Below are 13,765 nucleotides of genomic sequence, written 5' to 3'. Positions count from 1 at the left end.
ACTGGAGAACATTATTTTCAGTGAAATAAGCCAGGCACAGAAAGACAAACTTCATATGTTCTCACTCCTTTGTGGGAGCTAAAAACTAAACTGAAATGGAGATAGCAGAATGATGATTACCAGAGGGCTGGGAAAGGTAGTTGTGGGGAGTGAGAAATGGGGATGGTTAATGGGTACAAAAATATAGTTAAATAAATGGATTAAGATATAGTATTTGATAGCACAACATGGTGAGTATAGTCAACGGTAATTTGTTGTACATTTCAGAATAACTGAAAGAGTACAACTGGAATATTCATAACATGAAGACATGATGACTGTTTGAGGTGATGGACACCCCATTTACCTGATGTGATTATTACACATTGTGTGCCTGTATCAAAATATCTCATGTACCTGATAATTATGTACACCTACTATGTACCCATAAAAATTAAAAAATATTACCAAATTAAGTTTGCCAAGTCAGTAGTTCTCAAATTTGTTCAAATTGTAGAGTTCCTGGAGCTGGTAATTCATTCTGATGAGTATTATAATTGTTGCTATCTTAAGTTTAACACATGTAATTTTTTGCTTAATTAGATGTTATACAAAATTCTAATTTAGAACAAATGATTGCAGGAGCCAACTACTTTGAAAAATTATGAGGGGAAAATTTACAATAGAAAATTTTAATAATTTTTCTGCAAATTAGAAAATGCCTTTCATTTTACTCTGAATTCAAAATTCTTCTGTTTTTTGTCTGTAAGATGAAATCCAAATTTGGGGGACTGGTGTTTGGGGCATACATGTCTTTTTATCCTTCTATTTCTACTAATTCCCTCCATGACCTCTCTGGCAGAAAAACTGTGAGATACATACTGGTCTTAAACTTGTTCTATATGGCCTAGTCTTCTATTTGTTAAAAGATAGTTTTCAAAAATGGGTAAAATTGTTGTCATGCAGATATGAAACTGAACATGTGTTAAGAGTAATCTATTCATTAATCAATGAGGGGACCAGGTAGATGTTATAACCAGTTCAAAAGAGAACCCTAAGAACAGACACATTTATAGATCAGGAATATTCAAATGAATGTGTAAATGGAGGCAACACTGATTTTTCCACGTGGGGAAAGGGAGTCAGCTGAACTTCTACAGACAGGATAGACTGCGTGTCTACAGAAATTATTTAGTCTTGCTATCACTCATTTATAACTTACAGAGTTGTAAGATAGCCCAAGGACAGTGAAAGCATAGAATCAGATGACTGAAAAGGTATGTTGTATGTGGATAATGCATAGTTTTCCACTAAAGCATAATTTTTTCCTATACACTTGGTCTTGTTTTTTCCTGTCTTTCTGGATATTTAATTCCCAGCTGACCTTTAATATCTGCAGAAATGAGTTTTCTCCCTGTCTTTTTCACGTAGTCCTTACTGTCTAATTATTTACTTGCCATTTACTTGTATGGTACAGTATTGTTAACTATCTTTTTAGCATTTTTTAAATCTACTTAACTATATCATAAGATAATTTTATAGTCAGAAATTATATCAAATGTTAGACACTCAGTGATTATCTGTTGTTTGGAAAGAATATCTTCTCCCTCCTTTTTACTGTGACCTAAGTTCCTTAAACCTCTACCACTCCCTCCAACAACGTCAACAATGTCATGTTCAGCACTATTATATCTTGTGTAGCCTGGAATTAGTGAATTCTTAATATTGGATTCCCCAGAAGAAAATCAGTATATTCAACTAAAAACAAAGCAAAAACCTTGGTTGACAACCTGCTATGTAGGCATAGCTTGAGTTCAACATATGTCTTAAAGAGGTTTTGATAGTTTAAATAGGTGTGATTTTTACCTAATGTTTAATAGCTATTTTCCATTTCTATCCATTTTCAACAGGTATTTACTTATGTTATCAGTTGTGCAAAGTGGGGAGGGATATTTGACTTGGGAATGAGGGATGTTTTCTGCTTCCAAAATACACGTCCTACAGAAAACCAAACACCGCATGTTCTCATTTATAAGTGGGAGCTAAAAATTGGGTATGCATGGACATAAAGGTGGGACCAGTAGACACTGGAGACTGCAACAGTAGAAAAAGTGGGAGGGGGGCATAGGCTGAAAAATGAACTATTGGGTACTGAGCTCACTGCCTGGGTGATGGGTTCAATCCTACCACAAATCTCAGCATCGTGTGATATACCGTTGTAACAAACCTGCACATGTGCCCCCCTGAATCTAAAATGAAAGTTAAAAATAAATACCCCCTACATAAACAAAATCATGAAGCCGTAATTCCCAGAAAAACAATTATATTCAGCTCATTAATTATGTGCTTATTTTCTTTATTGGTATTTACAAGTATATTCCATGTCCAAAAATTCTTGTTTTTTAAGTGTTTTGTCAGTTTTAGCTAAATATTTTAGTTATCGGTAAATAATGTTTATTTTTTCCAAGCACTAATTACAAAACTCCACTTCTTTAGATGAGAGATGCTGACAAACATTATATAAAACCAATTACAAAATGTGAAAGTAGCACACAGACGGATACACACATACTGCCACCAACAATTGTGAGATCATATGAGTGGAATGAATGGGAATTAAGAAGAAAAGCTATAAAATTGGTTTGTAACAATATTTTCTAAAATTATATGTTGGGGAATTTTAATCTGTTGTTAAAGAGTTGGTAAATTATTTATATAAAATAACGAGTTTTATACAGTGTGTTCTTTGCTAACAAAAATATAATTTATAATTTGCTAGGTTTACATTATAAGATTGTCTTCTAATTTTAAGCATATGTAGAACAATGGTAATTATCTATCTATCTATCTATCTATCTATCTATCTATCTATCTATCTGTCATCAGTTTTAAAACTTGGTGCTAGTATTTAAAGCACTCCCAACTTCCTTTAATCACTTAAGGTATACCATTCTTTTTTTTTTTTGTTTTTTGGACCTTTTCTATTAAAGCATAGATATTTTCCTCTGAACAACGTATTATCTCCAGACCCTGAGCACTCTCATCCTTCTGATTCTCAGTCACCTTAATTACAATATACCTACCCTTAAAGCCTGTCTTCGAAACTCTCATCCCTGTCCAATTCAGTGAAATTCCCCCCACCAACCCCTCTTTATAGTATCTTGTCATTTTAAACAATGAATATTTATAGTATGGAAAAAATAAAATCTTTTATGTCTGTAGCCCCTTTTTAGTATATTTTATCCATCTCTTTAACTGAAATCAGGTGTGGAAATAAAATGCCTACCCAAATGTGAACAAAGGGAGGCTATTTATTTAGAGCTTGCTATAGCAAGGGAGTCAGACACTGTCACTTGTTGTTTGGTAGACTGAAAGCATGCAGAGGAGTAGGAAAGCTTTATAGTCAGAAAAGGGGGAAGCCTTTAGGTGTTCTCTGATTGTAGGTTGTTAACATGAGAAAACTGGAGGCAGGCTAACTAGAAGCAGGGCATTTTATGTGATTGGTTTGGTGAGCATATCTAGGTTTCTCTGGTTGGTCCTGAGTTGGGGGAGAAGGATCCAAAACATGGAGAAGCTGGCTAAGTCCTCAACATTCTGGGTCAATTGCTACAGCTACAGAGGTTGAGACTGGCTTCCCCGACTGGTCGATACAGAGGCTGCAAGTTAAGGAGTTCTATTGTCACATATGGTCTAGCCTTTGTCCATTTGTATATTCAGTCTCTCACAGGCTTCCCATTGACCACATTATTTCCTTTGCTACTCACTCTGGTGGCAACTTTTCAGTTTCCTGGCATGAGGAAGGATCAGTTTCCCTATATATCTTCCAGATCATTGTTCCATTAGTATTCCTTCCTATCAGTTACTCTTCTGTAGTTCAAGAAATGCCCAATCCCCATATTATTTTCTATTATCTACTAAACTCACTTGAGTTCATCAGACTTATTAGGTAACATATATATCCCACGACTTTGTTCTTCATGGGCTAATTGTCTAGCAAGTGATATTGTTACATTAAAAATATTTCAGTACCTCCTTGTAAGTGGTGTAACAGAAATGAAATGAAAATTCTACTAAATTAACATAGGTGATATTTTAGGTTGCTTTTGAGATACAAATAGGCAAAGAGGAGGAGGGAAATGATGGCTGGATAGGATATGAGAGATAGAGGTGGCAACATAGGTATGGACTGGAAATGTTAAGAGAATGGAGTATTCAGGGGTCTGAACTTCACACTGACTGAGCCCTCTCTTCCCATTCCTCAATCTCCACTTAATTCTGACTCTCACCTTGGGCCTTATTATTCCCTAGAACTGTATTATATTGAATGCCAGCTCCCCAAGTGTCACCTACCCAACCTGTGGATAAGACAAAGCTGAGTTTACTGCTTATAGCCATAAGGGAAAACACCACCTCAACAGTGCTTTGGCAGTGTCTCAGAAGAGGAACTGCAAAGTCAGAATTTATTGAGAATTTGAAGTTTGCTAAGGCAGGTCTTCCAATGACTGAGGTGGACTGGGGGTAGGATGGAGGTTTGAATCGGATTGGGTAAGGATCATGAAAAAGCAGTCCAGCATTGGTGGGAATAGCAAGAAGATTTTTTGAGGCAAGGGATGCAGACTCTTAGGACTGAAACTGTGTGCCGATGCTTACTACTGAAGAGTTGACACATCTTTGAGGTAGTACTGAATGAGCAATCAAGTTATTTGCTTAGGCAAGAGTCTCTTGGAATGGTAAAATTATGCTAATGAAGACAGTGGAATAGTAAAGTCTTATTAATGTGGACAATAACCTGGGTGTTGGGGAGTAGTTTCGGTTCTCAGTCATCTGCAGTATCTCAAACTCTGAAAATGTTTCCTCTAATTCCAGGTGTCTCCTTCTTCACTCACATGCTATAATGCCTTCTAAGGTTTTTCTTGGCCTTTACTATAACCGCAGCAACCTTATTCTTCTTTTTATAAGCTCCTCCTTGCTTCCCAGCCTGAGTAATCTGTTTAACCTCACATTTACTAGTAATCTATAAAGGGAGTAAGCAAAATGTAGAATACTGTAAAATACAAATGGAAAGCATCAGACTCTTTTATGTTAAAAATCTAGGGTGAAGCCCATTTTTAAAAGATAATACTGTATATAAATCTTAAATTTTTGTCAAAAAAAATATAGTGGAAAAATCCAAGTTATAAGAATCTCAAAGTATAATAATGAAGGAATTAGATTATATTAACAAATAACTGGTTGAGTTCACTGTAATTTTGAATCTGTATGTTTTTTGAGGTCAATTTTCAACATTTTACATATTTTTCTACTTCTTGGTAAGGGATATTTAATTTTCTGTTATGTTCTAGATTTTCCAGTGTTTTATAGAAAAAATGCTATGTTATGGAATTAATTTCTTGTGGATTGAAGACAAAAATAGGCAGATATTAACTGGTATCTGATAATATTTCAGGTTATTTGTTCTTTAGAGAAATGTTAATTCCTGTATTCTCTTTCTCTTTAGGCTAATTTGCACCAGAAAGTTACTCACTCAGTACAAACTGATCTCAGTCACTTGAGAAGAGAAAATTGTTCCCAGGTGTACCCTCCAAAGGACACTAGCACCCAGTCCATGAGGGAAGACAGCACTGGGGTGCCCAGGCCTCAGATTTACCTGGCTGGTCTTCGTGGAGGAAAGAGTGAAATCACCGATGAGGTCAAGGTGAATTTAACTAGAGCTGTGGATGAAACCTAATTAGAAACAACGTTTTAAAGTAGATGCTACTCAATTATGAACACTAGCAAGTACTTAAAGGTATATTAACATCTATAAAAATTAATTTTGTGGGGTGGCATATTCATTGGTTGTATGTTTATTGGGTTCCCACATTTTATCAAACTGTTTTCTGTAATACAGTTTTCATTCTGTTGAAAAATAAAACTGTCCATTTATCTTTTATTTGTTAGAAAAAGTTTGTCAGCATTAAGATTGAAATTATAACATTTAGATAGAAATATATTATAAGATTATTACTGGAATAGAAGTCTATTTCTAAACCATATTTAGTGTTAAACATTACAAACTTAAAACCTAATCAATATTTTCAGCTTTATTAGCTATTAAATGTTACCATAGATTAAACTGATACGTAACAAACCTTACTAATTTGGAACAATTGGAGCAAAGGTCCACGTGATGTTTTTTTCTCTTTCTTTCTTTTTTTTTTTTTTTTTTGAGACAGGACCTTGCTCTGTCACCTAGGCTGGAATGCAGTGATATAATCACAGCTCACCACAGCCTCAACTTCCTGAGCTAAAGCAGTCCTACCTCAGCCTCCTGAGTAGCTGGGACCACAGGCGTGTGTTACCACACCTGACTAATTTTCAAAACAATTTTCTGTTGAGACAGAGTTTCACCATATTGCCCTGGCGGGTCTCGAACTCCTGGGCTCAAGCGATCCTTTCACCTCGGCCTCCCAACGTGCTGGGATTATAGGCATGAGCCACCATGCCCACCTCACAGGATGTTTTTCAAAATCTAGAAATTTGACATAAAATCTGTATTTCTGACCCTTCCAAAAAAGAAGAAATCAGAATATCTGCTAATGCTTGGCCAGCATTCCTGCAAGTAGTAGCTTTGCCCATTCACAAGGCAGGTACTTTCAATCCTCCACTATCTAATCTAGTTCCTGCTGCCTTATGGGCCTCCCACATCACTGCTTTGCCTTATTTGCCTGACTGCGTAGGCAGTTGTGTTTAAAGCTCCCATGAATTACTGATAGCTGTATTTTAGAACTGTGGTTTTATTACTCTCTTACATACTTCTAATACCAATTCATGGATAATAAAGCTTCTAGGAGGGGCTGTTTGACTTGCTTTAGTAGCTAGGAGGTCATTTTTATTTGGCATATTTTTTCTGCTTAGGTGACTTTTTACTAAAGCATTTGTATAATTTGCTTTCTGTGTAGCTTAAATGTTTTTGTTTGTTTGTTTTTGAGATGGAGTCTTGCTCTGTTGCCCAGGCTGGAGTGCAGTGGTGTGATCTCAGCTCATGGCACTCTCTGCCTCCTGGGTTCAAGTAATTCTCCTGCCTCAGCCTCCCGAGTAGCTGGCATTACAGGTGTGCACCACCACGCCTGACCAATTTTTGTATTTTTAGTAGAGATGGGGTTTTGCCATGTTGGCCAGGCTTGTCTGGAACTCCTGACCTCAAGTGATCTGCCCACCTTGGCCTCTCAAAGTGCTGGGATGATGGGTGTGAGCCACCACGCCTGGCTGTTTGAATGTGATTTATACTATGAATATGCTTTGAAATGCATTTTCTGCATGTAAACTTCAAACCAACCTACTTCTAAGTTTTTGTGATTTTCATACCTGTAGTTTACAAATGATGTTTAAGACAGACTGGCTGGCTGTTGAGGCAGGGCCTGGAGGAGTGGGGTGATACTAAAATTTACAAATTCAGGAATGTCATTTTATCTGTTCAATTAACTGTTATTTGATTCTGCAAGATTCCTAAACACAGAAAAGAATGGCTGTAACCTGCAATTTGGGCTTATCAAGTTAAGGCTTGGAAGTAGAATGGCCAAGTGAATAAAAATACCAAATCCAATTTGAAAAGCCAGTCTTAATATCAGACAGTCACCTGGTAAGTACAACAGAATAAAGGGAGCTACATCCAATGGAAAACTCATCCTCTCCCTGGACCTCCACCATGTATTCAAGCCCCATCCTTCTGAAGATTTCCAACCATATGCTGAATTTAATGTCTGATGGTCACCCCCATTTCAGCAGGTCACACATCAAAATAACTTTCTGTGCCAAACTTGTTTCTTTCTCTTTATTTTCTTCTATTTACAAAGGCACCACTGCCTTACTCAGTAGCATAAGTTAAAAACTTCCTGTTTTTACTAGCCTTCAAGCTCTGTTCATTTGACCTGAATTGTCACTGAGATTCATGTCTTCCTATTCTCCCCTCCCCTGCAGGACTTTGTCTTATTGCCTGCGTCACTGCTGCCTCCATTTTTTATATGGTTCACCAGGATGTTTTCTCATGCATAAATCTGATCATGTCATCTGGCCTCCTCTTCCCCCTAGCCTTTGCCTCAGTTGCTTAAAAGTTACCAAAACTCTTGTCCACTTCCTAGGGAATGAACTAAAACATCCTTCATGTATTATGTAAAACTTTTCAAAATATGATCTCCATTTATCCTCCAGTTTCCTCTCCTACCCCTCCCATACTCTCTCCACATACCACACACATTAGCCAGATTGAACCAAAACTCTTCAAATAGGTCATGGTCTTTTTTAAAAATTTAATTTATCTTTTGAGATAGAGTCTTGCTCTGTTGCCCAGGCTGGAGTGCAGTGGCGTGATCTTGGTTCACTGCAACCTTTGCATCCCAGGTTCAAGTGATTCTCATGCCCCAGCCTCCTGAGTAGCTGGGACTACAGGCATGTGCCACCACGCCCATCTTATTTTTGTATTTTTAGTAGAGATGGGGTTCTGCCATGTTGGCCAGGCTGGTCTCGAACTCCTGACCTCAAGTGATCAGCCCACCTTGGCCCAAAGTGTTGGGATTACAGGCATGAGCCCAGCCCAAATAGGTCATGGTCTTTTATACCCCCGACTCTTAACTTGTGCTTTTCACTCTCTGCCCTGGAATGTAGTCCACAGGTAAGTCCTCAAAGAGTGTGATCAGACTTTATCTTTTCCATGGAAGTTTTCCCCATTTCTTTTGAGCAAGTTAATTGCTTCCTTCTTTAAATTTTCATTGGATTTTATTATTACTTTTATTATAGCACTTAAAATAAATTGATGTATAGATAGTAGTACATCTGTATTCTTCCTGTTAGATTTGAATTTCTTGAGATTTGAATTATGTGTTAGTCATCTTTATATCCCCTGGCATTTGTACCTTGTTGGATAAATGAATGAATTAAAAAAAGAAGGAATGAAAGGGCAAACTAGAAGCAGGGTATTGGTTGAGTGATTATTTGAATAGTCAAGGTGGGAGTTAATAGAGTTCAGCAGTAAAGTAGTTATTGCAAAAGAAGAGGGAGAAAAATGGTAAAGAGGGAAGGGGAGATTATTTTTGAGGAAGTGCTGGCAAATAAAGTTGACTAAACAGAGTTGAATGGTGTACTTTCTAGAGGACTTTGTAAGCCAAGCAGAGAAACATTTTGCCTTCCTGTGGTAGAACATTAGAAAATCATGGCAGATTCTTGAGTAGAATATCGATTGTGGGAGAGGGATACTCGCTTTGGAGAGATGGCTAGGAAGCTCCTGCAAGAATTGGGGCATGCATGATGGGGGAAGTGGAGGGGCAAATGCTAGATTAAATTAAGCAGACAGGATATAGTATCTAAGGAAAAGGAAGAAAAATTCAAAGTATGACCTCAGGCTTTCTGCCCTAGGAGATAAAGGATAACTGAGAACGGGAGCTGGTTATCAAAAAAGATAACATGTTCAGCACTAGAAAATTTGAGTTGAAGGGATGACAAGGATAGTAAAGCAGAGGTAATAGGAATTTGGGCTACACAAAGATAGTTTGGGAGGTCATCCCCATGAGAATGGGGGTTAAATGAGGAGGAAGAGAAGACAAAATAAGACAGAGTAGCAGTCAGAAGAGTAGAAAAAAGATGTAAAGTAAGCTCTGTGATCGTGGAAAACAAGTCTAGCTCTTCTACTTACTAGCTGTACCACTTAACACCTCTCTGCTGCAGTTTCTGTATCATAAAAATGAGATAATAATAGTTCCAAACTCATTGATTGGGTTGTCATAAGGATTAAAGAAGTTAACACATACAAAGCACTTACCTGGTAAGTGCCTTGTCAATATTAGCTAAGAGAATAGAGATTCTCCAATGTCTATTGTATCCCCTTGCCCATTTTTCTTTACTTTTTGTTTTCTAGCCCTCGGTTAATCTTAGAATAACACTTGACACATTATGACTTTCAGAAAATGGTGAATAACAAAAGAGGATGATGGATTAGAGTCATCAATGGAGTAGGCAATTGCCAAACTCTCTTTTCATAGAGTTGGCTTGAGTGGAAATACCACTGAAGCAAAGCAAGCATAAAATGGTAGAAATAGGTACAAACCATCAGTGACTGGCAGGAAAAGGAAAGAGAGATTACGGTAATGAAAAAAGAAAAGAGAGGCAAGGGAGAGTTAAGCTCAAATATGAAACGTCTGGATACAGATGATTATTACTCATGTTTAATTCCTAGTCCAGACATTGAATTTTACATTATCTCCCTGTATCCTTTTATCAATTATAAAATGTGACAATTATTGGCTTCTTTTTAGTCATATTATACCATAGGAAATAATTGCTTTAAAATAAACAATAACTTGGGAGGCCAAGGCAGCAGATCACGAGGTCAGGAGTTTGAGACCAGTCTGGCCAACATAGTGAAACCCCGTCCCTACTAAAAATACAAAAAATTAGCTGGGTGTGGTGGTGTGTGCCTGTAATCCCAGCTACTTGGGAAGCTGAGGCAGGAAAACCGTGTGAACCCTGGAGGCAGAGGTTGCAGTGAGCCAAGATTGTGCCATTACACTCCAGCCCAGGCAACAGTGCAACACTCTGTCTCAAAAAATAAAAATAAATAAATAAAATAACAGTAAGTTAGCAAATAGGTTTCGGATGCTTAAGCACAATGAAAGTAATATGCTTAAATTGTCAGGGAAACAATTTTATTTTGGTATCTATATCTTGTCTATATGTTCTTTATGGTTAACTGTTTACTATTCTTTGAACATTACCACATTTAATAATCTATTATATAGCTACCATATTTTAATTCAATTATAACCTCCTTAAGCCTTTTGGTATTTGCTTCCTCACAGCCTTTTTGTTTAATTAAGTTCATACTTTTACGTTATTACCAATGGATACAGTACTGGGCTTCTTTTTATACACATCATTGAGACTAGGGTAGCTCTGATACATGAGCAGGAAATAGAAGAGAGCAGGGGATTGAGGCAAATACTGTAGTTTTCTAGTGACAATCAGAAATCATTAGGGACTCAAGTGGCAATAGCAATGGCTGCTTGAAGTACGTAAGGTTAGCTTATCAGGCACAGGGCCTTGTATCTCACATGTTAAGGATTGCTGCTTTTTGCTATAACCAGAGTTGTAAGGAAAACTAGGCACAAGAAAGACATTAAATCAATATTTTTTTCCTCCAAGACTGAGGATAATTCAGAGTGAGAAAGTAAAAATTAGCTCAGAGTAAGACTAAATAGCTGCTTGGTCATTAATTGAGCTGGGATAACAAACCCAGGTAAAACCAGCTGCAAAGTTAATGGGAAATAATATTTCTCCTAAGGATATGCTGACACTATAAAGTATAATAGCAAGGCCCTTCTTTGAGTGTTTGCTTTCTAATTCACTGAAAAACTTTGTTCTCTAAAATCGTATACTCTAGGAAAACGTGCTGCTTGAAATTACATCAGTAAGAATGTAACACAGTACTCTTGCTTGGGGGGATCTACATCATTTTGATACAAAGAAGCAGCCTCAATTAAGGGGCTCCTGAATACAACATTCCACATCTATGGTAACTTTGTAGTTTTCAAGAAACAGGATCCTGAGACTGTTCTACAGTCCCTATTGAATACATATAGTCCTGCTTTGAGTTTATCAAACACTGCTTCCTTTAAATTTCACCTAATCCCATCCTTCCCTAAAATTCTATAAATTTATCTTTTTCTTTGTTTCCTGAGATACCTGTGGTGTTCAGTTTCCTTCATTGGAATGTGTATTAGGTGGTTCTTGCAGTGCTATAGAGAAATACCTGAGCCTGAGTAATGTGTAAGAAAATAGGTTTAATTGGCTCATGATTCTGCAGGCTGTACGGGAAACACAGTGCTGGCATATGCTTCTGGGCAGGACTCAGGTAGCTTTTACTCATGGCAGAAGGCGAAGTGGGAGCAGGCACATCACATGGCCGGAGCAGGAGACAGAGAAAGAAAGAGAGAGACTTTTAAAACACCAGATCTCCTGTGAACTCAGAGCGAGAGCTCATTTATCACCAAGGGGATGGCCAATGCCATTCATGAGGATCTGCCCCCATGATCAGAACTCCCACCAGGCCCCACCTCCAACATTGGGGATTACAATTCAACATAGATCTGGGCAGGGACAAATGTCCACATTATATCAGAAGGCATCAGTAAGCTCAACTTTGTTAGACTATAGTTTGACAGGTTTGTCCCTGTTGGTCTTGGGCTAACTGGGTTAGGACAAAGAGGCATCAAAATCTAGTTAAGGTTGATGCCAATGAAGTATAATAGTCTTTTGAGGCAATGAAAATGTATAAGAAAAGTAGGATTCAACAGCATGATGTTATGTGAACCAGAAATGCCACAAAAATGGCTCAGCAGCGTTTGATCCACCACCTTAATTGGGATCTCCCTCTCTCTGTGTGTGTGTGTGTGTCTGTCTGTAAAATGCTCTTCCTCACCAGAAGGAATGATAGTTCCTAGTTGATTCTACCACCTAGGACAGGAAACAACAAAACCTCTTCTTGTTGCCAGAAATTAAAACATGCTTCAAAAAGCTAGTGCAGGCCAGGTGTGGTGGTTCACACCTGTAATCCCAGAACTTTGGGGGGCTGAGGTGGGAGGGTTGTTTTAGGTGGGGAGTTTGAGAACCAGCCTGGGCAACAAAGGGAGATGCCCCCACCCACAATCTCTACAAGAAGACAAAAAGAAAAAAAATAGTAAAAACAGTTGGTGCAGGCTTAAAAACACAGGCAGGCTTACAAGGGCCTTTTGGAACAATTGAGCATTTAGAAATTACACTTAATTGAGGTAAGTTGACACTATAATGATGGTCCAAACTGGGAAGAGAGAAACCATACAAAGCAGTAGCTGTAAAACAAAGGAAGGACTGTATGATAGAATATTTTTAATTTTTAAAATTAATTTCGAGTACATATATGACTTTTCTGTTTAAATGTATGCATAAGTACATACACAGGAGAGAACTGAACAATTCTACAAGTAGAAACTATACCAATTACGGTAAGGGAAGATTAGTACCAGTGAGCACACTCATTACCAGGTAGAGGAAGAGTCCAACACTATTCCAAAATGAGATTCATCAAATGTCTGCCTCTACAAAGTCAACTCTGGTCTCCTGGGAGCCCTTCCCAATATTAATATGATGCCAATAAGGCATGCAAAATGTTCCAAGAATGTTAACAGACCAGATATATCTATATGTATATTTAACAAGACAATGGTATATAACATTCACCACTCAACCCTCTAAAAGGACAATTTTGGAGAACATGCTGCAGAAGGTGTGGGCTGCTGGGCAGCTCAGAATCTTGCATCGCTATTCCTGTAAGTGCTGAGGTATTTTCATAGTATTTTAAACCAATACACATATCTTGAACATCATTTATTTCACCAATGAATTATTTCTAATATCAATTATGATAATTAACATCCCCTAGTGAAAGTGGAGATTATAGTGGTTAAAATGCCTGTTGATACATCTACTTTTTTTTTTTTTTTGAGACGAAGTCTCGCTGTGTCGCCCAGGCTGGAGTGCAGGGGCGCGATCTCTGCTCACTGTAATCTCCCGAGTTCAAGTGATTCTCCCGCTTCGGCCTCCTGAGTAGCTGGGATTACAGGTGCGAGCCACCACGCCCGGCTAATTTTTTGTATTTTTAGTAAAGACGGGGTTTCGCCATATTGGCCTGGCTGGTCTCGAACTCCTGACCTTAGGTGATTCATCCGCCTCGACTTCCCAAAGTGCTGGGATTACAGGCGTGAGCCACCGCGCCCGGCCG

General features: G+C 37.9%; 1 protein-coding gene across 2 annotated transcripts in view; it reads left to right on the top strand.

Annotated features, from left to right (window-relative positions):
* The window catches only part of CFAP206 (cilia and flagella associated protein 206), a 55,784-nt gene extending 49,873 nt beyond the window's left edge, over positions 1-5,911 (top strand). For both annotated transcript variants that reach the window (XM_005552405.5, XM_045391214.3), the window contains exons 12-13: positions 2,476-2,619; positions 5,477-5,911. In XM_005552405.5, the coding sequence (XP_005552462.1) occupies positions 2,476-2,619; positions 5,477-5,707 (375 nt within the window). In that variant the 3' untranslated portion in view covers positions 5,708-5,911. The remainder of the gene's footprint in view (positions 1-2,475; positions 2,620-5,476) is intronic.
* The last annotated feature ends 7,854 nt before the right edge of the window (positions 5,912-13,765 follow it).

This window comes from Macaca fascicularis, chromosome 4, assembly GCF_037993035.2.
Source record: "Macaca fascicularis isolate 582-1 chromosome 4, T2T-MFA8v1.1".
Lineage (NCBI taxonomy): Eukaryota > Metazoa > Chordata > Mammalia > Primates > Cercopithecidae > Macaca > Macaca fascicularis.
This window is presented reverse-complemented; position numbering and strand designations above follow the sequence as displayed.